Consider the following 23,390-nt stretch of genomic DNA (forward strand, 5'->3'; position numbering starts at 1 on the left):
ATGAGTGGCCCCAGAGTTAATGGGAAATACTGGGATGGGGGTCACCCGCTAACAAGGCCCTCCTGTCAACAGACACCCGAAAATGCCCGTGAAGCCACCTTCCTCCAGGCAGGGCCCAGTGGGGACTCGAGGTCCCAGGGGAGGGCCCAGGGAGCTGCGGCACCCATCGTCGACCCCACACAGAAAAGGAGGGCGGCCCTGCTCTGTCCCACCCGCCCAGGCCCAGGTTCCTCCCGGCTCTCCGTGCTCCCTGCCTCCAGCTGGGCACCTTTCCTTCAACTTCCTGCCACGGGGTGAGGGCGGGGGCAGGAAAGAGTCAGACTTGGTCCCTATTCTCAGGTTGTTCCGGGGTTGCTGGGGAGTAGGAGAAAGAGGGGCTAGGTGTGCCCCTGGATCGCACAGGCAGAAAGCGACTGGAATCCTAAGAGAAGTGCACGCAATGCAGGACAAGCGCTCCCATCAAGGTCACAGTCACGGTCACATATGGTGCCTTGGAAGAAGGAGGCAGAGAAAACTTTCCTTGAAAACATATTCAAGAGGGGTGGAAGAACTCTGAGGAACAGAACTGAAGGAGAGTCACCTAGGGAAAGGCTGAGAGGTGGGAGATGCTGTGCCAGGTGGCACTTTTTAAGCACTGACCTGTGTGTCAGGCACCATGCTGCAAACATGCTGTGCATCCTTCCTGTTCATGCTAACCTGACTGTGTTAGTTATCTGTTGCTGTGTAACTCATTACGCAAACATAGCAGTTTAAAACAACATACACGTGTTATTGCACATTGTTCTTAGGGCTAAGAATCCAGGAACTTAGCTGGGTAGGTCCGGATCAGGGTCTCTCATGAGGTCACAGGCAAGCTGTCAGCTAGGGTTGCTGTCTCTGAAGACTTAGCTGGGGCTCACGGATCCACTTCTTTTCACTTCTTTTGTCACCCAGGTTGGAATGCAATGGCGTGATCTTGGCTCACTGCAACCTCCACCTCCTGGGTTCAAGCAATTCTCCTGCCTCAGCCTCCCAAGTAGCTGGGACTATGGGCTAATTTTTGTGTCTTTAGTAGAGATGGGGTTTCACTGTGTTAGCCAGGATGGCCTCAATCTTCTGACCTCATGATCTGCCTGCCTTGGCCTCCCAAAGTGCTGGGATTACAGGTGTGAGCCACTGCACCCGACCTGGATCCACTTCTAAGCTCTGTCTTTAGCTGCTTACCATGTGGCTCTCTCCATAGGGATGCTCACCTCACGACTTCCCCGAGAACGAGGCACCCGAGATTAGAAGCCACAGCCTTTTATAGACTAATCCTGTCAGGGACCTATCACCACTAGTGTCATATGTCACAGTCAGTCACACAGATCAGCACTGGCACAGTGTCAGAGGGATCACAGAATTCTGTGCATCCCAGGAGGTGGCACCATTGAGGGCCATGGTGAAGGTGACACCATGACAACTCTGTGGGGGACATTATTCACCCCAGGTTAGAGATGAGAACACTAAAGATCGGGAAGTTAAATGATTTGCACAAGGCCACAGCTGGAAGCATTGAGGGTGGGATTTGGGTCTAAGCATGTCTGAACTACAAAGTCTATGTTCGTTTCTCCTCATCCACAGCCTTGCCAAGCTGCAGATGAGTCAAGGGAACACCAAGTAGTGTAACTGACTAGAACGCTGAGCTCTGAACGCCAGGCTGGGGAAATGTGAATTCCATTCTGGCTTGAAGGGATACATGGAAGGTCCTGAGCAGGAAAAGCCATGATGGGATTTTCACTTCAGGAACTGGCGTTTCAAGAACATACAAGAGGCCAGGCACGGTGGCTCACGCCTGTAATCTCAGCACTTTGGGAAGCTGAGGTAGGTGGATGGCTTGAGCCCAGGAGTTTAAGACCAGCCTGGGCAACATCATGAGACCTTGACTCTATAAAAAAAAGTTTAAAAATTAGCTGGGCATGGTGGTGGGCACCTGTAGTCCCCAGATACTTGGGAGGCTGAGGTGAAGGATCACTTGAGCCCAGGAGGTTGAGGCTGCAGCAAGCTGTGATCGCACCACTGCACTGCAGCCTGGGAGACAGCGAGACCCCATCTCCAGCCGGGAGCCATGCTGCCTCTCCTTTGGCCTTGTTTGTCTCCCACAAAACGAGAGAGGGATCTTGTCGGTCTCCACTGTTGAACCCTCTTGCCCGTGTTTGCCGAGTGGGTGAATGGACATATCTCCCATTTGGGGATCATTTATATTGAGTTGCCTTTGGGCCTCTCTTTCCCACTAAATGAGCAGACATTGGGTTGGGCTGGAGCTGTGCTTTTATTAGCTCCCAAGATAAACAGGAAAGAGAATAGTACACAGTCGGTTTGCAGCAGTGCTCACTAAGGAGTGTCCACAACCAAATGGGGAGCTCTGGGGCTGGTGGCCCTTCAGAGCTGTCTCTCCTTAAGGCAAGGGGGCTGGGCATTGATACTGCTATAGACCAGTTGTTGGATGTGGGGTATCCCCAGGGATGGTGCCTAACCTCGGGCAGCTTCTTTGGGCGCAGTCAGTTAACACCTAGAGAAGAGCTTGGCGCAGTGGCTTACGCCTGTAATCTCAGCACTTTGGGAGGCCGAAGCCAGTGGATCACCTGAGGTCAGAAGTTCAAGACCCGCCTGACCAATATGGTGAAACCCCATCTCAACTAAAAATACAAAATTAGCCAAGTGTGGTAGCGGGTGCCTGTAATCCCAGCTACTCGGGAGGCTGAGGCAGGAGAACTGCTTGAATCCAAGGAGTCAGAAGTTGCCGTGAGCTGAGATTGCGCCATTACAATCCAGCATGAGCAAAAAGAGCAAAACTCCATCTCAAAAAAGAAAAAAAAAAAATACCTAGAGAAGGACTCCCCTGTGAGCTGTTAGCAGCTGTCACTCCAAGCAGCTGGGGCCATGAGCGACTGAAGAGAAGTTCTGGGAAGCCCCCAACAGCATCCGCTACAAGGAGGCCTGGGTGGAATGGGGATCTCACCCAGTCAGCCTGGTCAGATCCCCGAGCTATGCTTTTTACTACCCTGCTCTAGGTCCCTAAGTAAATGACTGGGGGGTGGGGCATAATCCCGCAGGCCCTTCCCTCGTAATACCCACTGCCACTTACTGAGCAGTGCCAGACACTTGCTAAGTTGTTTTGCTTTGTTTTTTGATGCGGAGTCTCGCTCCTGTTGCCCAGGCTGGAGTGCAATGGCGCGATCTCAGCTCACTGCAACCTCCACCTCCCGGGTTCAAGCGATTCTCCTACCTCAGCCTCCCAAGTAGCTGGGATTACAGGCGCACACCACACTGGGTAATTTTTGTATTTTTGGTAGAGACAGGGTTTCACTATGTTGACCAGTCTGGTCTTGAACTCCTGACCTCAGGTGATCCACTTGCCTCAGCCTACCAAAGTGCTGGGATTACAACCGTGAGCCACCTTGCCCAGCCGGACACTTGCTAAGTTTTTACATGCCTTAACCTATTTAATCATGGTACTATGATACAGGCATTATTATTATTATTATTATTATTATTATTATTATTTAGACAGAGTCTTGCTCTGTCTCCTAGGCAACCTCCATCTGGTTCCAGCAATTCTTCCACCTTAGCCTCCCAAGTAGCCAGGACTACAGGCACATGCCACTATGCCTGGCTAATTTTTTTTGTATTTTTAGTAGAGACAGGGTTTCACCATGTTTGGCCAGGTTGGTGTCGAACTCCTGACCTCAAGCGATCCACCCGCCTCAGCCTCCCAAAGTGTTGGGATTACAGGTGCACACCACCATGCCCGGCCGTTTACAGGCATTATCCCAGTTTTAAAGATGAGGAAACTGAGATGCCGAGACTTTAAATGACCTGTTCAACAGCTCACAGATCTCAAGCAGTACACCCAAAATTGAAAGTTGGTGAGCCCCACTCCAGAGTCACCTACCACCTCAGAGCCTACGCTCCTACAGCTGTGATCCACCTTTCATATCTGCTCCTGTGAGTCTGCGCATCCAGGACCTGGACATTCTTTGAGACTCAGCCTCCTCCTGTGAGTGAGGGCAGTTGTAGTCATTTACTCCAGGGGTGAGAAAACACTGCAGAGATGGGAGGGACCTGTCACTAGGGATCCACAGGGTGCAACTTTTTTTTTTTTTTAAAGATGGGGTTTCACCATGTTGGTCAGGCTGGTCTTGAACTCCCGACCTCAGGTGATCTGTCCACCTTGGCCTCCAAAGTGCTTGGATTACAGGCATGAGCCACCACGCCTGGCCCAGGGTGCAACATTCTGGTGGCCAGACAGAACTTTGGAGAAAAGGGACCTACCTTCAACTCTCAGAAGGACAAATACCTTTAGGCATACGGTAAGTTGGATAAAATATTTATTGTTAAATGAAAAACAAAGTTGCAAAACAGTGAGCGTTCATGTCTCCTGCAGTTAAAAAAAGAAGGAAAAGAAAATGCTAGGCACAGTGGTTCATGCCTGTAATCCCAGCACTTTGGGAGGCTGAGGCGGGAGGGTCAGTTGAGGCCAGGGGTTTGACCCAGCCTGGACAATATAGTGAGATCCTGTCTCTACAAAAGATTTAAAGCAATGAGTTGGGCATGGTGGTGCACACTTATAGTTCTAGCCATTCAGGAGGCTGAGGTGAGAATGTTGCTTGAGCCCAGGAGTTCACAGTTACAGTGAGCTATGATCATGCCACTGCATTCCAGCCTGGGTCACAAAGCAAGACCCTGTCTCTGAAAATAGTAATGATATACAAATGTTAACATTTGTGTTGATAAAATATCAGGGCTGGTTGGGGGTATGGAGTGCTACACTAAAGGATTAAAACACTGATATTCTCTGAGGTACAGAGAGGATTACTTGGAGCTTTCATATGTTTCTGAATATATGGTCTGACCTTTTCATAATGAAATTCTATAATTAATTTATGATTTGCATGTTCTAAAAGGAACATGTATTAGTCCTATAAATCCTAAAACAAACATATTTTGTAAGCAGTGGTTTCAGTTTGCATCACAGGTTCCCATTCAACACAGTCCATTTCAGCAGCACACACTGCATTTACTGGTGGACCAGGCCCTGGGCTGTGTGGAGAGGCAGCTGCTATTTTGGAGAAGAGCAGAGGATGTGGAAGCAGGGAGATAACCCGCTGTGTGGCCCCACCTACCTGCTCTGAGCCTCTCTTTCCTCTCAAACACGGATGTGACAGCAATTGTGAGATGCCAATGAAGAAACAGACAGGGAGGTTCTGGGCATGTAGGCATCACTGGGCATTGTCTCACATGAGCCCAGAACAGCCCCATAAGATGACTATCTCCATTTTACAGAGGAGGAAACTGAGGCTTGGGGAGGTGGACTGGAAAGCCCAGATCACACTGAGATCAGGTGTCAGTGTCAGGATGCAAATGCTGGGTGTGTGAGTCTCAGGTCAGACACCCCCAACTTAGCCCTGTCTGTCCTGCCATTTGTTCAGCTCCTCCTGTTTCCAGATGGGGCGTTGCTGTCTAGCACACCGACAATTACCTTTTGGGATCATGTATGTGTCTCTCCCACCACAAAGCTGTCTCCCTGAGGGCAGGTACTTTACTTTCTTCATAGCTATATCCCCAGCAACTAGAACTGTGCCTGGCCCATGGTAGGTGCTACATAGCTATTTGTTGATTGAATGAATAAATGAATGGGAAAATGAAAGAAGTCCCTAGTAAAGAACCAAAGGAAGTGGCCCTGGGGCCCACGGAGACAGTGCCACCCTTCCAGGTCACATGGCTGGCAAGGGCAGAGCAGGACCTGGGCCTTGTCCTGAATTCCCACTCAGTCCTGCTTCTCCCAAACCCAGAAGTCTCAGTTCATCAACACTCCTGTCCACGGCCACCAGAGACCACGGGAACAAATCTGTCTGGTGCAGGAAGGGATCAGGACAAAAGAGAAGCTGCCTGCATTCTGATCCTGGCTGGACTTCTGCCTGCTAGTCCTGCTTATGCCTCAGTTTCTCAATCTGCAATATGGGCACCTGCCTCTCTGCTGATGTGGGTGGAGGAGGATTCGGGAGGAATGCGCAGAGGTGGTCCTTCCTGCCATCCTTCCTCCCTCAGGATGGGCCGGGCCAGCCTGAGGCATTGGGGCCAGGGCATGGGCGGTGTTGTAAGACGCCTCTGCCACAGAGCCGCAGGGTCAGGGATGGGAGGCACCTTGCCCTTCTGATGCCATCACTGTAGAATGGACGAGAAAGCAGAGGCCCAGGGAAGGGAAGGGCCACGGCCTGGGACATGCAGGAGTAAATGGTGGGCCCAGGCAGCACAAGAACCTGGGTCCCGCCTCCCGGATCAGGGCTCTCCCCTCCATGAGCACAGAGAGACCAGGAACAGAATCCACCTCTTCCATCACTGTCCTGCCCAAGAGAGCCCAGGTCTACAGGCTGATACGGATGACAGGCCAGGCAGGGCCCCGGCTCTGCCCCCAGCCCTGGCCTCCCAGTGCAGGCTCTGAACATCAGGACACAGGCTTGACTTCCTAAAGCACCAGCTCTGCACAGAGGCCTGAGCCGCGTGGGAGCCTGTGACAGCCCCACCCTCTGGGTCCCACAGGCTGCCATCAACAGTTGGGGCCTACGGGCACCAGGCCTGGCTTTTTGGGAGCCAGATGAGGCTGATAGGAGAGGTGGACCAGGAGGGAGCAGGTGTGGGAGCCTGGGTGTGGGCAGTGACACCCCAGCGACCCTGCTATTAGATCCTGTGGTGGCCTCTGGGGCCACCGACCTTCAGGGGCCTCCAAACACAGAGAGCATCCTGGTATGTGTCTACCCACTCTTCCACAACCTCAGTAGTTGCCAGTTAAAGCTACTCTGAGAGAATTCTACTAGTGCAATTAGCACATCAGAATAAAGAAGGCCCTTCTGACAGCTGGCTGTGCCCACCCACAGCCTGGGCTTCCACTAACAACGACCTGCCTGTTAATCCCGCAGCGCTGGAGGCCCCGGGTCTTAATGAAACACACAGAGCTCATGTGGGAAGAAGCTGGGCTTTGGAATCCACAGCCGTGGATTCACCCGGATGTGATGTGTGGCCCTGGGCTGGCCATTTAACCTCCCTGAGACCATGGGCTGGCAAAACAGTCTCACATGAATGAAATGAGGAATCGTAAGGCTGTCAAAGTTCACATGCTACTTTTCATTCTAAAAACAGGTACAAACACCTTTTGTTTGGCTTTTAGAATCCGTTTCTAGGTTTCACATATGTACAAGACATGTGGAGATGTTCCTGTCACCTCTGAATCAGGCCATAGCTGGGAGGGCCTGGGGCCAACAGAGGCCAGGTCCAGGTTCACCATCCAAGGGGAGAGGAACAGGCTTTCTACTCCTCCCCCTCTATCAACCAATCACACAACAACCTTGAGGACAGATCACTAGGCACCTCATTTTCCAAGGAACAACCAAGGCTCAGAGAGGGTGAGGAACTTCCCTAAGGTCACACAGCAGGGGTAGCCCCTGCCCAATTCATAGCCACAGCCTCCACCAGGCTGTGCATGACTTGACCCAGGGGATGCCAGGGGAGGTAGGATGTGAGCTGGGTGGTGACTCATTCTGATGGACGGCTCCCCGGGGGGACATTCTTGGGTGACTCTATCCACAAGTTTTCTTGGTCCTGCACCCAGGGTCAACCTGTCCTGATGACAGAGCCCCAGCCCCAGTTTCACAGATGGTCTCCTCTGTCCCACGTCCCCACCCTGTCCTCTAACTAGGAAGGTGGCATCCAGATCCCACGGGCCAGAGTCCTGTGCCTGGCACTGGGTGCTCAGTGATGGTGAATGGCTGCCTCCTGCAGCTCGTCCCCCACTTCAGCCCAACACCAGCTCTGGGTGGCGGGAAGCAGAGGCTCGGCCATGCCCTCTTCTGCCCTAGTGTAGGAAGCAAATAGTGGACGGCCCCACAAAACCTGCTGCTGTTCAGTGCCCTGGGTTATTTGGACCAGACTCCTCAGAAAGCTCTCTGCACCCAGAAAACCTGACCTGACAACAGAAATGTCATCTCCTTGAGCACTGGATGTTGTCCTTGGCTCCCCAGACCCCAGCTTGTCACTTGCCACAGACAGGAGGCAAAGCAAATGGGGGACCTGACCAAGAGTAACTACATGACCACAGACCAAAGAGTTTAGCACTGCAAAAAAAATCTCTGAGCTCTTAAGGAGTAAATAGCTCCAGGGTTTGATAGAAGATGTTGGCAGACAGGAAAAGCCGGGCTTTGCCTGGGAGAACAAAGTGGGTCCGGCTGCCCACTGGGCCATTCCACAGGCCCAGACACTCACCCCACGCCAGGCCATATCCCAGGGGCTGGGCCCAGGGTGACAAGGCCACAGTCCTGCCCCACCGAGCTGGGTCTGCTCCTTCCCCAGCCGCTCCCCTGACAGCCGCACCCCACTCAGGGCACAGGGAAGAGCCTGCTGTGGACTCAGGGCACCGGGTCAGCTCTGGTCACTCTGATGATGTGACCATAGGTTTCCACGCTGAACTTTGGCCCTCTCCTCAGTACTGCCCTTATCACAGTGACAGCATCCTGGCCTTGTTTACCTCACCTGTCTCCCCAGGACCAGGCTATCTTCCTGGGGCTGCCCAGGTGGGCAAGACCATCACCTGATTCTTACTGTCTTCACCTGGGTGCGTTTGGGGCAGGTGAAGGCAGGGTGAAGGACTCCCCTGGGAGTCCACAGTTCCCTCCACCCTGCTCTTGACCACCCCGCAGCCCAGGGTGCCCCAGGACCCTTAGACCTTCCCTGGCCACGGTGGTCGCACTCCCCTGGGGGTCACGTCCACCGCCTGTGACTCCCCGTTCGGTTCGGCCAGGGCCCGGCACCGTCCGCGGACGCACGCACTCTCCCCTGCAGCCAGCTCACTCCGAGGGTCCCCGCGGAGCGCGGGCAGCCGCACTCACCCATGTTGACGAAGCTCATGACCAGGTCAGTGCGGCCCAGGCGCCGCTCCGGGGGCGCGCCGTCCTCGTCGTCGTCCCTGGCCATGGCGTGGTACAGGTCCAGCATGAAGAGCGGCGCGGACGCGGGCAGCTGGGAGGCGGCGGGTGGCGCGCGGGGCCGGGGCCGCCCGGGCAGCCCGAGCACAGCCAGGATCTCGCGCTGAACGTCCCGGCGCTCGCGGGCGCCCAGACGCCACTGGGGACAGCCGGGAGGGGGTCGTGGGCCGGGGCCGCCCCCGCCCAGCGCGCACAGCGCCAGGCCCAGGAGCCAGAGCGGGCCGGGGCGCGCGGCCATAGTGGGCCGGGGGTGCTCAGCAGGCGCGCATCGGCTCCGCGGCCGCTCCTGGGCCCGGGGACGCCCCGACGGCTAGTGGGGTGCTGGGCTCGGCGGTCAGCGGGACCGGGCGGGCGGCATCCGCGGCCTCAGCGCGGTCCCCGGAGCGCCTCCCGCGCGGCACCTGCCCAGGCTCCCGGCCGAGCGGACGCGGACGCCAGCGCCTCGAGGCCGGGGCTACTCCGCGGGCTAGGACTGTCCGCCAATCCGTCTGTTGCCGCCGTGCCCGCCTGTCTGGCTGTGGCCGCAGTCCGCGCAGCGCAGGGGCGACGGGCGAGCTCCGGCAGCGACCCGGGCGGTGAGATTCCCGCGAGTCCCTGCCCCGGCACAGCCGTCGGTGCCGCCCGCCCCCCCCCGGGCCGACCAATGGGGGCGCGGGGGCGGGGCCAGGGCGCGGGGGCCACGCCCGCGAGAGGACCAGTGGCGGCGGCCGGTGTCGCGGGTGGGGCGACCGGGAGGTGCGACCTCGGCATGGCTGGTGGGAGGCCCGGGCGAGGGGTCCGCAGCAAGGACGTCAGCGTGATCAGGGCCGTCGTGGCTCTTGCCTCGGGCCTCGGCGCAGAGATCCCAGGGCTGCGGCGCCGTCCCGGGAAAGCAGGACCCGAGTCAGGGTCCCGCCAGTGGTGCCACCCGGCCGCCTCGCTGTGGTATGCGGAGGTCGCTGTGGACTCCAGGAGCTGCCTTCACCTTGCCCCAAACGCGCCCAGGAGTAAAAAATCAGATGATGTCCTTGCCCACCTGAGCTGCCCCAGGAAGACAGCCTGGTCCTGGGGAGACAGATGAGTAAACAGAGGCCAGGATGCTGCCACAGTCCTGGAGGGCCGGGCGGTGCCAGCCAAGCCCCGAAGGTGGGGCACGTTCCTCTGCCTGCAGCAGCCGGCCCGGGTTCCGGCCACCGCGGCCCCTTGCCGCCTCTTGGCGCCTTCCCCGCGGCCCCTGCGTGGGCTGCTGCGGGCGCCTACTTCCCAGCATCTGCCCCGCTGCTCCTTCCCGCGCCCCCCACCTGGCTCCCGCGTGCACCCGGGCAGTCCCCAGGCGGGCCGCCCCCGCCAGTCCTCAATGCACGCCTCCGGTACTGATCCAGCTTCGCGGAGAAGACTCGGCCTCCCGCCTCCAGCCCAGCCAGGAGCTCTGGGGCCCTTCCAGAGCACCTGGCAGCCACCCGTGCACATCTTCTCAGTGCCACGGCCCCCGTGCAGGCCTGGCAGGAGAAGGATCCCCGCGGAAACGCCTGGACTGACTCAGCCCGTTTCTGTACACCCTGCTCTTTCCTGGGCGCGCTCTCGCTTTATTTATTCATGTGTGGTTCAGGCGCTTCGGAAGGGGAAGACACCTAGTCTGCCCGGAGAAGACTGCTGGAGTTGACCTGGAGTGCCAGGAAAGGTCAATGGAGGAAAGTGCTCCAGGCAGAGGGAAGAGCTTGTGCCAAGGCCCTGAGACCCTGGGCCGGGGAGCCTAATAATGGCAGGTAACAGTTAGCACTTGCCACGCGCAAGGGATGTTCTGAGTGCGTGTTCCGTGTCATTTCTGTAATGCTCGCATATTGTTAGGGGGTACATACCATTGGAACCTCCTCTTTTAACAAATGAAGAAACTGAGGCACACAGCGGTTAAGGGACTTATGCCAGGTCACACAGCAGTGGAGCTGCGCTGGGGCAGGTGGGCAGCTGCTCAGTAGAGCCTGGAGAGCCCAGGGGGCAAATGGCCGAGGCTGTAGGGGCTGGCAAGGGAGGGACTGCAAAGGGCCTCACAGGGGCTAGACAAGGGCCCTAAGCACCAGAGATTATGGTACCCCCCACATGGATTGAAGATTAAACCTCCAAGCAAGTGTATAATGCCCCCAAAATCACATTTTGAAGTCATCACTTCAATAAAATTTTCTCTATTAAATATATTATTAATGTAAATAGTCATTTGCTGATGTCTTAAGCACATGCCTACTCTGTCTTTTACCAAAGAGGTAAATTTCTGCAAGGCCAGGTAAATAATAAAATGAAATGAAATAAAAATTATTATTATACTATTCAGAGCACTAAAAGAACCACTTTTTCCTGATTACAAAGGTAACTTGCTTATTGTAGAAACTTTTGAAAATATAGAAAGTTAAAAATTCACTCCCAAAAACTTTAAAAATCACCCAAATCCCTGTTTCCAGAGATAACCACTGGTAATATTTGATGCATCTTTTTCTTATATGTATGTATATATTTTTAATACAAAAAATAGTATCTTACTTGCTTTATTCACTTCATGTTATATTGCAATATTTTACTATGCCATTAATTATTTCACACTTTTTTTTTACTGGCTTCTTGGTATTTCTTCATCATAATTTATTTAGTCAAGCTTATGTTATGAGGTAATATCTTTATATTTTTACATTATATACAATGCTGTTATGAACAATCTTATAGAATAATCTGTGTGCATTCATGGTGATTTCTTTAGGATGGATTTCTAGAGATGAAATTTTTCTTTTTGTTGGAGCCTCGCTCTGTCACCCAGGCTGGAGTGCAATGATGCCATCTTGGCTCGCTGCAGCCTCTGTCTCCCGGGTTCAAGTGGTCTTTGTGCCTCAGACCCCTGAGTAGCTGGGATGACAGGTGTGCACCACCACGCCTGGCTAATTTTTGCATTTTTAGTACAGACAGGGTTTTGCCATGTTGGACAGGCTGGTCTCGAACTCCTGGGCTCTGGTGATCTGAGCGTCCCAAAGTGCTGAGATTACAGGCATGTAGGGATGAAATATTTGAATCAAAGAGCATATATACTTTTTATGGTTTTTGATACATATTACCTGTTGCTCCAATACCATGAGGGTGCTTATTTTCTTTCACCCTTACTAACACTAGCTCTAACTGTTAAATACATAAATAAATAAATCTCTGCTGATTTGATAGATTAAAACATCTCTCTGCTGTTGTAACTTGCATGTGGAGGGTCACTACACACTGCTCTCTTGTTTTTGCAACACTCTCCTCCCCTGGCTTCAAGGATGCCTGCTCCCTTGCTGACCACTCCTCCCTGCCCACTTCTAAAACACAGATGTTCCCCCTGGGTCTGTCCACAGTCCTGTTCTCCCTCTTAGACTCGACCTGGTGATGAGCTCACCCACTGAGGTTTCAGTGCCGCCATACAGTCACACCCAACTCCAAATACATTAGCAGAGCAGGCCTTCCTGCTGGATGCCAGAAGCTATATTCAATGACTGATGAGACACAACCAGAGCCAGAAACCAAAACCCTGGCGCCGATGTAGGTCCCTTCCTCCCAAAGGCAGTTCAGTCTATTGATTCTACCTTGGAATGCTTCTTGAATCCCTGAGCCTGTGCACGCCCCCTTACACTCAGGTGTTTCATGGAGCACCTCCTCCCCACTGGTCTCCTTGTTTCTCATCTCACCACCCACCCAGCCCTCACTCATTCTGCAGAATGCATTTCCAAATGAAAATCTGAGTCCTTTCATGGCCTTTCATTGCTTATAGCAGAATTTCCCCAGGTGAGGCTTCTGACGGCTTTCCTACAACAGGGGTTCAGTATACACTGCTCTCTATTATTTCCCTGTTGGGAGATCCCTCATGCACTTAGCATTTTGTAAGCTCTGAGAAGTCCTGCAGTTAAAAAAAAAAAAAAAATCTGTTTAGCCTTAACTTGGCTTCTTCCAAATGCATGTGACTATGACTTTTTAGTTTTTGAGGAACACATCTTGGGGACCAGCAAGGCACAATGTGATAAGTGTCCAGGACCCAGTGGTCTGGTCCCTGCTACCGACTCATCTCCACAGTCTTGTCTGTCTGCTAACCTCATATTCTTTGCTGCAGTCTGATGGGAATACTTCTGGTCCCCTACCTGTCCTGCTGTTGACACGTCTGTTCACCTGAACATGTAGTTTCCTCTACCAGGAAGGGAAATCCCTTTGCCTGTCTGCTCAGGTGTTACCTCCCTTTAAGATGCGGCTGAAGCAACACCTCCTTTTCCTGGTGCCCTCTCCACCTTCATGGGCAGAGTCATTTCTTCCTTCCCTCACTCTCTCAACCACTCCTTTTACCAATAGAAGGGCCATCATCTTAATTTGCCTTTGGATCCCAGTGCCACGCTTGCATTTAGGGTTTCAGTAAGTATCTGTGAAACAGAGTAGCCTCTATTTCTCTGAAATAGCCTCTGAAAAGTATAGCCTCTTACCAGTTTCAAGGAATGGATCTCACAACCTTCACAAACTCACTAAGAAGTGCTCATAATTTCACGGGGATGAAGAACAGAAGCACCAAGCTGTGTTGAAGGAGGGGTCAGTGGCCGGCGAGGCTCACTCTCTCACTGTGTGACGAGCTCTCTTGCACATCAGCCCCAAATGCAAATCCATGAGGAGAATCGCTTGAATCTGAAAGGTGGAGGTTGCAGTGAGCTGAGATTACGCCACTGCACTCCAGCCTGGGTGTCAGAGTGAGACTCTCTCAAAAAAAGAAGGAAAGAAAGAAAGAAAAGAGAGAGAGACAGAAAGGAAGGAAGAAAGGAAAGAAAGAAAAGAAAAGAGAAACATGATACAGGAATGGAGATTATCTCATGTTAACAGACAGCGACACATTTAACCTTTGCCTTTGTAATCTGAGGCCCTGTTTAATTCTATCACAGGATCCTACAGTGAGGTCCTAAGTCATGACTGTCAGCCCCAGAGGCCACCATGAGGTTAGTGCATTGTAACGCCTCATTAAATGACTGCTGAGGGCCCAAAGGGTGTCTCATTTGCTTTCCTAGCTGGGTGCACACAGGATGCTGGGAAAATCCAGTTCATCATGTTCCAGGGTGTGCTTACACATCATAAAGAAACAAATAAATGTAACGAGACAGTCCTGTCTTCATGGGGGAGTCTTCAGTCAATGGGTCAAGTCACCTTCTGTTAGTAGACTATGCTCCAATTAAAAGTTAGAAATGGGCTGGGCATGGTGGCTCATGCCTGTAATCCCAGCACTTTGGGAGGCCAAGGGGGGTGGATCACCTGAAGTCAGGGTTCGAGACCAGTCTGGCCAACATGGTGAAACCCCATCTCTACAAAAAATACAAAAATTAGCCTGGCATGGTGGTGTGCATCTGTAATCCCAGCTACTTGGAAGGCTGAGGAGAATTACTTGAACCCAGGAAGTGGAGGTTGCAGTGAGCTGAGATTGTACCACTGCATTCCAGCCTGGGCAACAGAGCAAGACTGTGTCGCAAAAAAAAAAAAAAAAAAAGTCAGAAGATGGGTGAAGTGGCATGCGCCTATAATCTCAGCTACTTAGGAGGGAGAAACGGGAGAATCACTTGAGCCCAGGAGTTCAGGCCAGCCTGGGCAACACAGCAAGACCCTGTCTTTTAAAAAAGTCAGAAATTGTCAGATGATTAATGAAAAACGAAAAAAGGCAAGAACAAATGACATGATTTCTATAAGAGCTGTTCTGTAAATATAAAGACACCGCTAGATTGAAAGTAAATAAGTAGAAAAAGATACATCATGCAAATAAAGGAGAAAGAAGACTGGAGTGGCTCTATTAGTCAGGTAAAGTAGCCTTCAACATAAATAACACTAGCAGAGATAAAGATAAGATGGATTCATTTCATCAGAATGCATCCTGCTGAAACAGAAGGACACGTAGCACAACATGAAAGGTCCAGAGTACACTAAACATTGTTGTGTATGGTTTAAAACCAGTTTTGGCCGGGCGAGGTGGCTCATGCCTGTAATCCCAGCACTTTGGGAGGCCAAGGGGGGTGGATCACCTGAGGTTGGGAGTTCAAGACCAGCCTGACCAACATGGAGAAAACCCATCTGTATTAAAAATACAAAAATTAGCTGGGCATGGTGGCACATGCCTGTAATCCCAGCTACTCAGGAGGCTGAGAAAGGAGAATCGTTTGAACCTGAGAGGTGGAGGTTGCGGTGAGCCAAGATCGTGCCATCGCACTCCAGCCTGGGCAAAAAGAGCAAAACTCTATCTCAAGAAAAAAAAAAAAGAAAAGAAAAGAAAAAGCGGTTTTAAAGTTCTCACATTTATTTTAGAAGCCAGTGAAAATGGGTATTTCTGAAGATTTCCACCTGAAATTAAATTCATTTTGTGATGCACCTGTAATCCCAGTACTTTGGGAGACTGAGGTGGGCAGATCACTTGAGGTCAGAAGTTCAAGACCAGCCTGGCCAACATGGTGAAACCCATCTCTACCTAAAATACCAAAAAGTAGCTGGGCGTGGTGGCACACACCTGTAATCCCTGATACTCAGGAGGCTGAGGCAGGAGAATCGCTTGAAGCTGGGAGGCGGTAGCTGCAGTGAGCTGAGATTGTGCCACTGTACTCCAGCCTGGGCAACAGAGTGAGACTCTGTTTCAAAAAAAAAAAAAAATTTAAATATAGAATTACTATATGATCCAGCAGTTTTGCTATTAGGATAGTATATATAAATACTTTCTCTATATATAGATTTGCCTTATTCACAAGAATGGGAGAGAGTAAAAAAGAACAGATATTTACACATCCATGTTAATAGCAGCACTATTCAAAGTAGCCGAAAGGTAGAAATTACCTAAATGTCCATCAAAAGATGAATGGATAAATACATGTGGTATGTCTATACAAGGGAATATTATTCAGCCTTAAAAAAGAAATGAAAATTGGACACACACTACAACATGGATGAAACTTGAAGATATTATACTAAATAAAAGAAGCCAGACACAAACGAACAAATATTGTATGATTCCACTCATATGAGGTACTTAAAGTGGTCATATTCACAGAGACAGAAAGTATAGAATGGTAGTTGTCAGTGGCTAGAGAAAGGGGAGAATGGGGATTTACTGTTTAATAAGTACACAGTTTCAGTTTGGGGAGATGAAAGAGTTCTAGAGATGGACAAGGTGATGGCCACAGATAATGCGAATTAATCTAATGCCATGAACTGTACACCCCAAAATAGATAAAATTGTAATTCTATATTTTGCTATAATTTTTTTTGAGACAGAATCTCTCTGTCACCCAGGCTAGAGTGCAATCGTAGCTTATTGCAGCCTCTATCTCCCAGGCTAAAGCAATCCTCCTGCCTCAGCCCCCTGACTAACTGGGACTATAGCAATGCCATCAGGCCTGGCTAATTTGTTATTATTTTTTAGTAGAGATGAGGTCTTGAATTCCTGAGCTCAAGTGATCCTTCTGCCTCAGCCTCCCAAAATGCTGGGATTATGGGTGTGGACCACTGTGTTTGACCCATAATTGTTTTAAGTGATGTAATCCCAGTATTTTGGAAGCCTGAGGTGGGAGGGTCACTTGAGGCCAGGAATTTGAGGACAGTCTGGGCAAAATAGCAAGACTCCATCTCTAAAAAAAAAAAAAAAAATTTTTTTTTAATTAGCTGGGCATGGTGGCACATGACTGTGGAGAGGCTGAGATGGGAGGATCACTTAAACCCAGGAGTTCAAGGTTACGGTGAGCTATGATTGTGCCACTGCCCCCCAGTCTGGGCAACAGAGCAAGATCCTATATTTTTTTAAAAAATGACCAAGAGTAATGCCTATCAGGAGTGTCCAATCTTTTGGCTTCCCTGGGCCACATTGGAAGAATTGTCTTGGGCCATATATAAAATACACTAACACTAATGATAACTGATGAGCTTTTAAAAAATGGCAAAAAAAAATAAATAAATAAACCCTCATGGTGTTTAAGGAAGTTTCTGAATTTGTGTTGGACTGCATTCAAAGCTGTGCTGGGCTGCATGTGGCCCACGGGCCTTGGGTCGCACAAGCTTGGCCTTGACATTCGTACTCAAATCACTCTCTAGAATGGACCAAGCAGAATGCAGGGGCAGGTACAGAGCACCTTTGACATCTTATAGTTCAATATTTATGCACATGGACACATCCTAGTGACCTGAAGGTTTTATTCATTCCTTCTACTGGGTGGTGGATGGTTGAGGGCTAAGCAATGGTTAAGTCAAGAGCACCTGCTCTGGGCCGGGCGTGGTGGCTCATGCCTGTAATCCCAGCACTTTGGGAGGCTGAGGCCGGTGGATCACAAGGTCAGGAGTTCAAAACCAGCCTGGCCAACATGGCAAAACCGCATCCCTACTAAAAATACAAAAATTAGCCAGCCATGGTGGTGCGTGCCTGTAATCCCAGCTACGTGGGAGACTGAGGCAGGAGAATTGCTTGAACCCAGGAGGTGGAGGTTGCAGTGAGCCAAGATGGTACCACTGCATTCCAGCCTGGGCAACAGAACAAGACTCCATCTGGGGGTGGGCAGGGGAAAGCATCTGCTCTGCAATCACACAGACGGGTTCACATCAAAGCTCTGCATGGGCCATGTGACCCGGAACCTCTCTGGTCCTCTGACTCCTCGAGTGTTAGATGGTATAATTGTACTTGCCTAGAGAGCTAGGATAGCAGCATTACGCAGGGCTCATGTGCAGACAATGAATGCATAAAACCATGTTCCAAAGGAAGAGGCCCTCCTGAGGCAGGTGTGGGCCTGGGCACTGCAGCCTCTCCACTCCTGGCTTGGGCCTCTGAGCCTCACTTCCTCTCCTGTAAAACACACATGAGACACACCTGCCTCACGTGGGCCTGGACAGCTTGCTGTTACTAATAAAACAGCAGCAACCACAGGACAGCTTCACTTCCGGAAACTCCCTCTGTCATATACTTTGCATGAATCCTCACACCGTCTCACCAGGGGCGCTCTCTCGGGTGACAACCAGCCTTGCTCAGGAAACGGCAGCTGTGTCCTTTTTGTGTGCAGTTGGTGTGGGTTGTGTGGAGCCTTGGTGTCTGTGGAGTTCACAGGCTGGGGTTGGAATCCAAGGTCCCTGATGCCGCTGCCACCCACCAGCTGAGGGTGCCTGATCCAGGGCTGGGGTCCAAGCTGCTAGGGGAGTTGGAGTCTTGGGCTCTGACCCACGTCTGCCTCCGATTGGTTCTCTCACCTGAGCTGGTCATTGTCCCTCCCTGGGCCTCAGTTTGCCCTATAGTAAAGTGAGAAACTAGGGGGTCAGACCCCTCGATCACCAAGATCTCAGACCACCGCCAAGTGTAAGGGAAGCGCAGGAAAACGTGGGGCCCCTTCCAAATTCTCGGCCTCTCTGCCCCCTGGTGGACACTCAGGGAGAGATGACTCCAGCACTCTGACCTCTGCCAAGGCTCCCATCCCTCCGAGCCCCATCGGTTTCATAGCGATCATTGTAATACCTACCTCTTCGGGCTGTTGTGAGGAGGCAAGGAGAAAATACATGCGAAGTGCTTGGATGGGATGGGTACTAGCCACTCAACAGAAGGCATATCCTAGAATTGGGATGGCAAGTCCTGTCAGCAGTGAAGAATGTGATGACTGCAAGCTTGGATGGCATGTCTGTTACTGGAAACAGGAGTTGTTTACTTAATCTGTAAATGAACTCATAGTCCCTGGATAATTAACCCACCACTGGATAAACAAACTCAACAGCCTTATGTATCTTATTAATTTTTCTGAAAAAATGCTTAAAATATTTTTCCTTCTTTTATTTGTTCTCTTTCCTTGGTTTCTGGTTTAAGTACTTGCTTTCTGTGTATTTGTTTTATTGCTCTTTTTCACCAACTTAAACTGAATGCTTACCTTATTTATTTTTTAACAGTTTTATTGAGGTATAATTTACACACCATAAAACTCACCTGCTTTAAGGGTACTATTCAATGATTTTTTTTTTTTTTTGAGATGGAGTCTTGCTCTGTCGCCAGGCTGGAGTGCAGTGGCGCAATCTCAGCTCACTGCTGCAACCTCTGCCTTCCAGGTTCAAGCAAGTCCTCTGCCTCAGCATCCCAAGTAGGTGAGACTACCGGCGTGCACTACCATGCCCAGCTAATTTTTTAAATTATTATTTTAGTAGAGACAGCATTCCACCATGTTGGCCAGGATGGTCTCGATCTCCTGATCTTGTGATCCGCCTGCCTCGGCTTCCCAAAGTGCTTGGATTACAGGTGTGCACCCAGCCTTATTCAATAATTTTTAGTACAGTTACAAAGTTATGCCACCATCATCAAAACACAATTTTAGAATATTTCAATCACCCAAAAAAGAAATATTACACCTATTTACAGTTTATCCCCTTTTCTGCCCCCAGCCTTAGGCAACCACTAATCTACTTTTTCTATATATAGATTTGCCTTTCCTGGGCATTTCACAAAAATTGAGTCATACAGTATGTGGCATTTTGTGCCTGGCTTCTTTCATTTAATGTTACTGAGGACTAATCTACGTCGTAACTTGTGGCTGTACTTTGCTCCTTTTCATTGGCAGCTAGTATTCCACTGTAGGGATGGATGAACACACTTCGTTTGTCTCCTCGCCTGCTGATGGGCATTTGTGTCGTTTCTCCTTCTTTGGCTATTTCAAACAGCTGTTCTGTGAACATTCACTTACAAGTCTTTGTAAGGATATATGTTTTTGTTTCTCTTGGGAGCTTGTTTATTTTTACATGTATTGTTTTCCAACAAATATATTTAAATATATAAATTTGCCTCTAGGTGCTGCTAATACACAGCTAAGCTGTGTCCTACAAACTTTCATGTAGTTTTTCCATTATTCAGAAGTAAATATTTTTCACATTTCTTTATGACTTCCTTTCCCACCAAAAGTTGCCTACTGTAAATTAAAAATAAAATCCTAAGCCCCCCACCAACTGAATGGACCCCCTCTTGGCCAAGGGGACACCAGAAAAAACTTAGGAATGGAGTCCCCAGCCATGGCAGGACAAGAGGTGCCCTTTGGAGCTCAGACACAACAACTGACCAGCACTGATGTTAAAATAGAGATCATAAGACTGACAGGACAGACTTTTGTGGGAATAAGATACAAAATTATAGGCTGGGTGCAGTGGCTCATGCCTGTCATCCCAGCACTTTGGGGAGGCCAAGGTGGGCAGATCACTTGAGATTAGGAGTTTGAGACCAGCCTGGCCAACATGGCAAAACCCTGTCTCTACTAAAAATACAAAAATTAGCTGGGTGTGATGGCACATGCCTATAATCCTAGCTACTTGGGAGGCTGAGGCAGGAGGATTGCTTGAACCCAGGAGGCAGAGGTTGAGGTGAGCCAAGATCATGCCAGTGCACTTAAGCCTGGGCAACAGAACAAGATTTCATCTCAGAAAAAAACAAAAACAAACAAAAAAACAGGCCAAGCCAGGCAAGGGTTAAGTCACCCTACACTTAAATAATAAACTAAGTTCTCACAGCCACAAGGTTTTCGTTTTCTCTTGCAGAGCAATAAGCACAGGCTTTGAGATAAGCAATATTAAAATAATTGCAACACATCCACTAACTGACCACTGTTTGCACAAGCCAAAACTGCAGCTTGGACTGGGAAAGAGACTGATTTCAATAATTTTCTCCTGATAGTAAGACCACTGACCACAGACTGGTTCTGGCAAGTTTACAGAGGCTGTGCATTTGAGTGCATTTGTGTCCTGAAAAGACCTTTTGACTTCTAGGGCTTAATTGTAATACATTTATTAATTTGTTTATTATTTTTATTTTTATTTTGAGATGGAGTCTTGCTCTGTCCAGGCTGCAGTGCAGTGGCACAATCTCAGCTCACTGCAACCTCTGCCTCCCGGGTTCAAGTGATTCTCATGCCTCAGCCTCCCAAGTAACTGGGGTTACAGATGTGCACCACCATGCCCAGCTAGGTTTTGTGTTTTTAGTAGAGACAGGGTTTCACCACATTGGCCAGGATGGTCTCGAACTCCTGACCTCAGGAGATCTGCCTGCCTGAGCCTCCCAAAGTGCTGGGATTACAGACATGAGCCACTACGCCCATCCTCCTAATTGTAATACATTTAAATGTTAAGTCTCCACTCCAAGGTGGATATGAGTCTCCAAAATTTTTGTTGGAAACAGATGCTCGGTACCTCAAAGAAAAATTAGCAGCGAGACAAAGGATCTCTCAGCAAAGCAATTTTTAAGAAAGGGTACCTGCAGGCCATCTTACCACAAGACTACAATGAACAAAGGAAAAGCAGACATATTTATCCCTTACACATTTAGGGTTGTCCTTACTACTGTGTTTGATCTCCACTGGTTGGAGTCAGACCTCACAATCTAAACTAAAACCCAATTGGCTAACAACTTAAAACTTTTCTAAACAGGTAAAAGCAATGGAGAACAAAAAGGAAGTCCAAATAAGGAAGGGGCATAGGCTGCAAGCTGGGACATGCTTGTGAGCACGTCCAGCACAGATAGCTTTGTTAAAGCACAAGGACACAGAATGTACTACGTGCCTACAAACATGTCCAACAGCTATGTAGGATAGGGCTTAACAAAGAGTTATTAGCAAAAAACAAGAAGGCTTTGAAGAAAGTCTTTAAAACAATTATTTCTAACACTTATGAGACTTTGAAGAGGAACTCTTCTACTTCCCACAGTTTTAATACAAACAAAACGTGAAACCTTGTTCTTCCACACATTCCCCACACAAGTGCTGCCAAGATCCTCTGAAGTTTCAACCTACAAAGAAAGGTCCAGGACCATTGTTCATGGCTCTGCCCCTCCAACCCCCAGCTTTTTAGTTCCTTTTCTCCCCATCACAATTTGCCCTCCTTCCCCGCTTCACTGTGTTCCGGTGTCTTTGACAACCCTCTGCAACTAGTCAAAGCCCAGGACTTCTGTTAGGTCCACAGATTCATGTCCTTCCCACTTGCTTGCTCCACCAATCAAGGTACTTCTTTTTCTGGACCTCCTCAAGACCTCCCTCAATTTCTCCCTGTCCATCAACTCATTTCTGCCTTCATTTTCCTCTTTAACCAGCTTAAATATCATGTTCCATCATTCCCATCACTTCCTCTCAATCATCCTAAAATCCTTGGCTCTCCCTTTTTCCTCAGCACCAACCTATCAAAACTACAAACTCAGCCGGGCATGGTGGCTCACACCTGTAATCCCAGCACCAAGGCCAAGGCAGGAGGAGGATCACTTGAACTCAGGACTTCAAGGCCAGTCTGAGCCACACAAAGAGACCTCGTCTGTACTGGGGGTTAAAAAAAAAAAAAAGCCAGGCATGGCGGTGTGAGCCTGTATTCCCAGCTACTCAGGAGACTGAGATGGGAGGATCTCTTGAGCCCTGGAGATCAAGGCTGCAGTGAGCCATGATTGCACCACTGCATTCCAGCCTGGACAACAGAGCGAGACTCTGTTTCAAAAAACAAAACAAAACAAATCCTCCAAACTCTTGGTGAACCTAACTATGCATCTCCTTTATGCTTACAGCCAGGCCAGGAAACATTTTTAGGAACTACTGGGAGTGTAAGTAACACTACAAATTCAGTCACCAACCTCAATGCCGTCAGACAATTCTAGTGCATTTTCTTTAGGTGCACTATCCTCAGACTTCGAGCTTCCCTTCTCCCTCCTCACTCTCAGCAGATAACCTAATGTTGCGGCTGCCTAATCCTCCTTTCCTTCCCCCTGTTGAAAGACGCTCCTGCGCATCCCTCCAGGCTTCTCTGGAACTTTGCACTATTCATTGGCAGGAGATGGGACTATGTGGAGGGAGAGGCGTTAGGAGATAGTTGCAGGGGTGCTTGTTTCCAAATGTGGATAAGGTTGTATTTCTCCCCAGCAATCAATCCTTCAATACCTTTCCATTGTTCTGAAGATTTTTTTTTTTTTTTTTTTTTTTTTGAGACAGAGTCTCACTCTGTTTCCCAGGTTGGAGTGCAGTGGTGCAATCTCAGCTCACCGCAACCTCCATCTCCCAGGTTCAAGCGATTCTCCTGCCTCAGTCTCCTGAGTTGCTGGGACTACAGTCACGTGTCACCATGCCCAGCTAACTTTTGTCTTTTTAGTAGAGACCAAGTTTTGCCATGTTGGCCAGGCTGGTCTCTAACTCCTAACCTCAAGTGATCTGCCCACCTTGGCCTCCCAAAGTGCTGGGATTACAGGCCTGAGCCACCATGCCCGGCCTGACTTTTTTTTTTTTTTTTTTTTTGAATGTTTTGCATGGTTCTCACCAAAAAAAGCGATGCAAGTAAATTTTAAATACATTAAAATATGTTCAACTTATCATAAGAGAAATACAAATCTAAATTACACTGTGCTAAAATTTATTAGCTATCAAAAGAGCAAAAATCTAA

The 23,390-nt window shown here is 49.8% G+C and overlaps 1 protein-coding gene across 1 annotated transcript in view; it reads right to left on the reverse strand.

The window, feature by feature from the left end:
- The window catches only part of BMP8B (bone morphogenetic protein 8b), a 32,969-nt gene extending 23,735 nt beyond the window's left edge, over positions 1 to 9,234 (reverse strand). The window contains exon 1 of the mRNA XM_021672099.2: positions 8,901 to 9,234. Within this exon, the coding sequence (XP_021527774.2) occupies positions 8,901 to 9,234 (334 nt within the window). The remainder of the gene's footprint in view (positions 1 to 8,900) is intronic.
- Between the last annotated feature and the right edge of the window lie 14,156 nt (positions 9,235 to 23,390).

Source organism: Aotus nancymaae, unplaced genomic scaffold (genome assembly GCF_030222135.1).
Source record: "Aotus nancymaae isolate 86718 unplaced genomic scaffold, 86718_ANA_hifiasm-v0.15.2.pri h1tg000007l, whole genome shotgun sequence".
Classification (NCBI taxonomy): Eukaryota; Metazoa; Chordata; class Mammalia; order Primates; family Aotidae; genus Aotus; species Aotus nancymaae.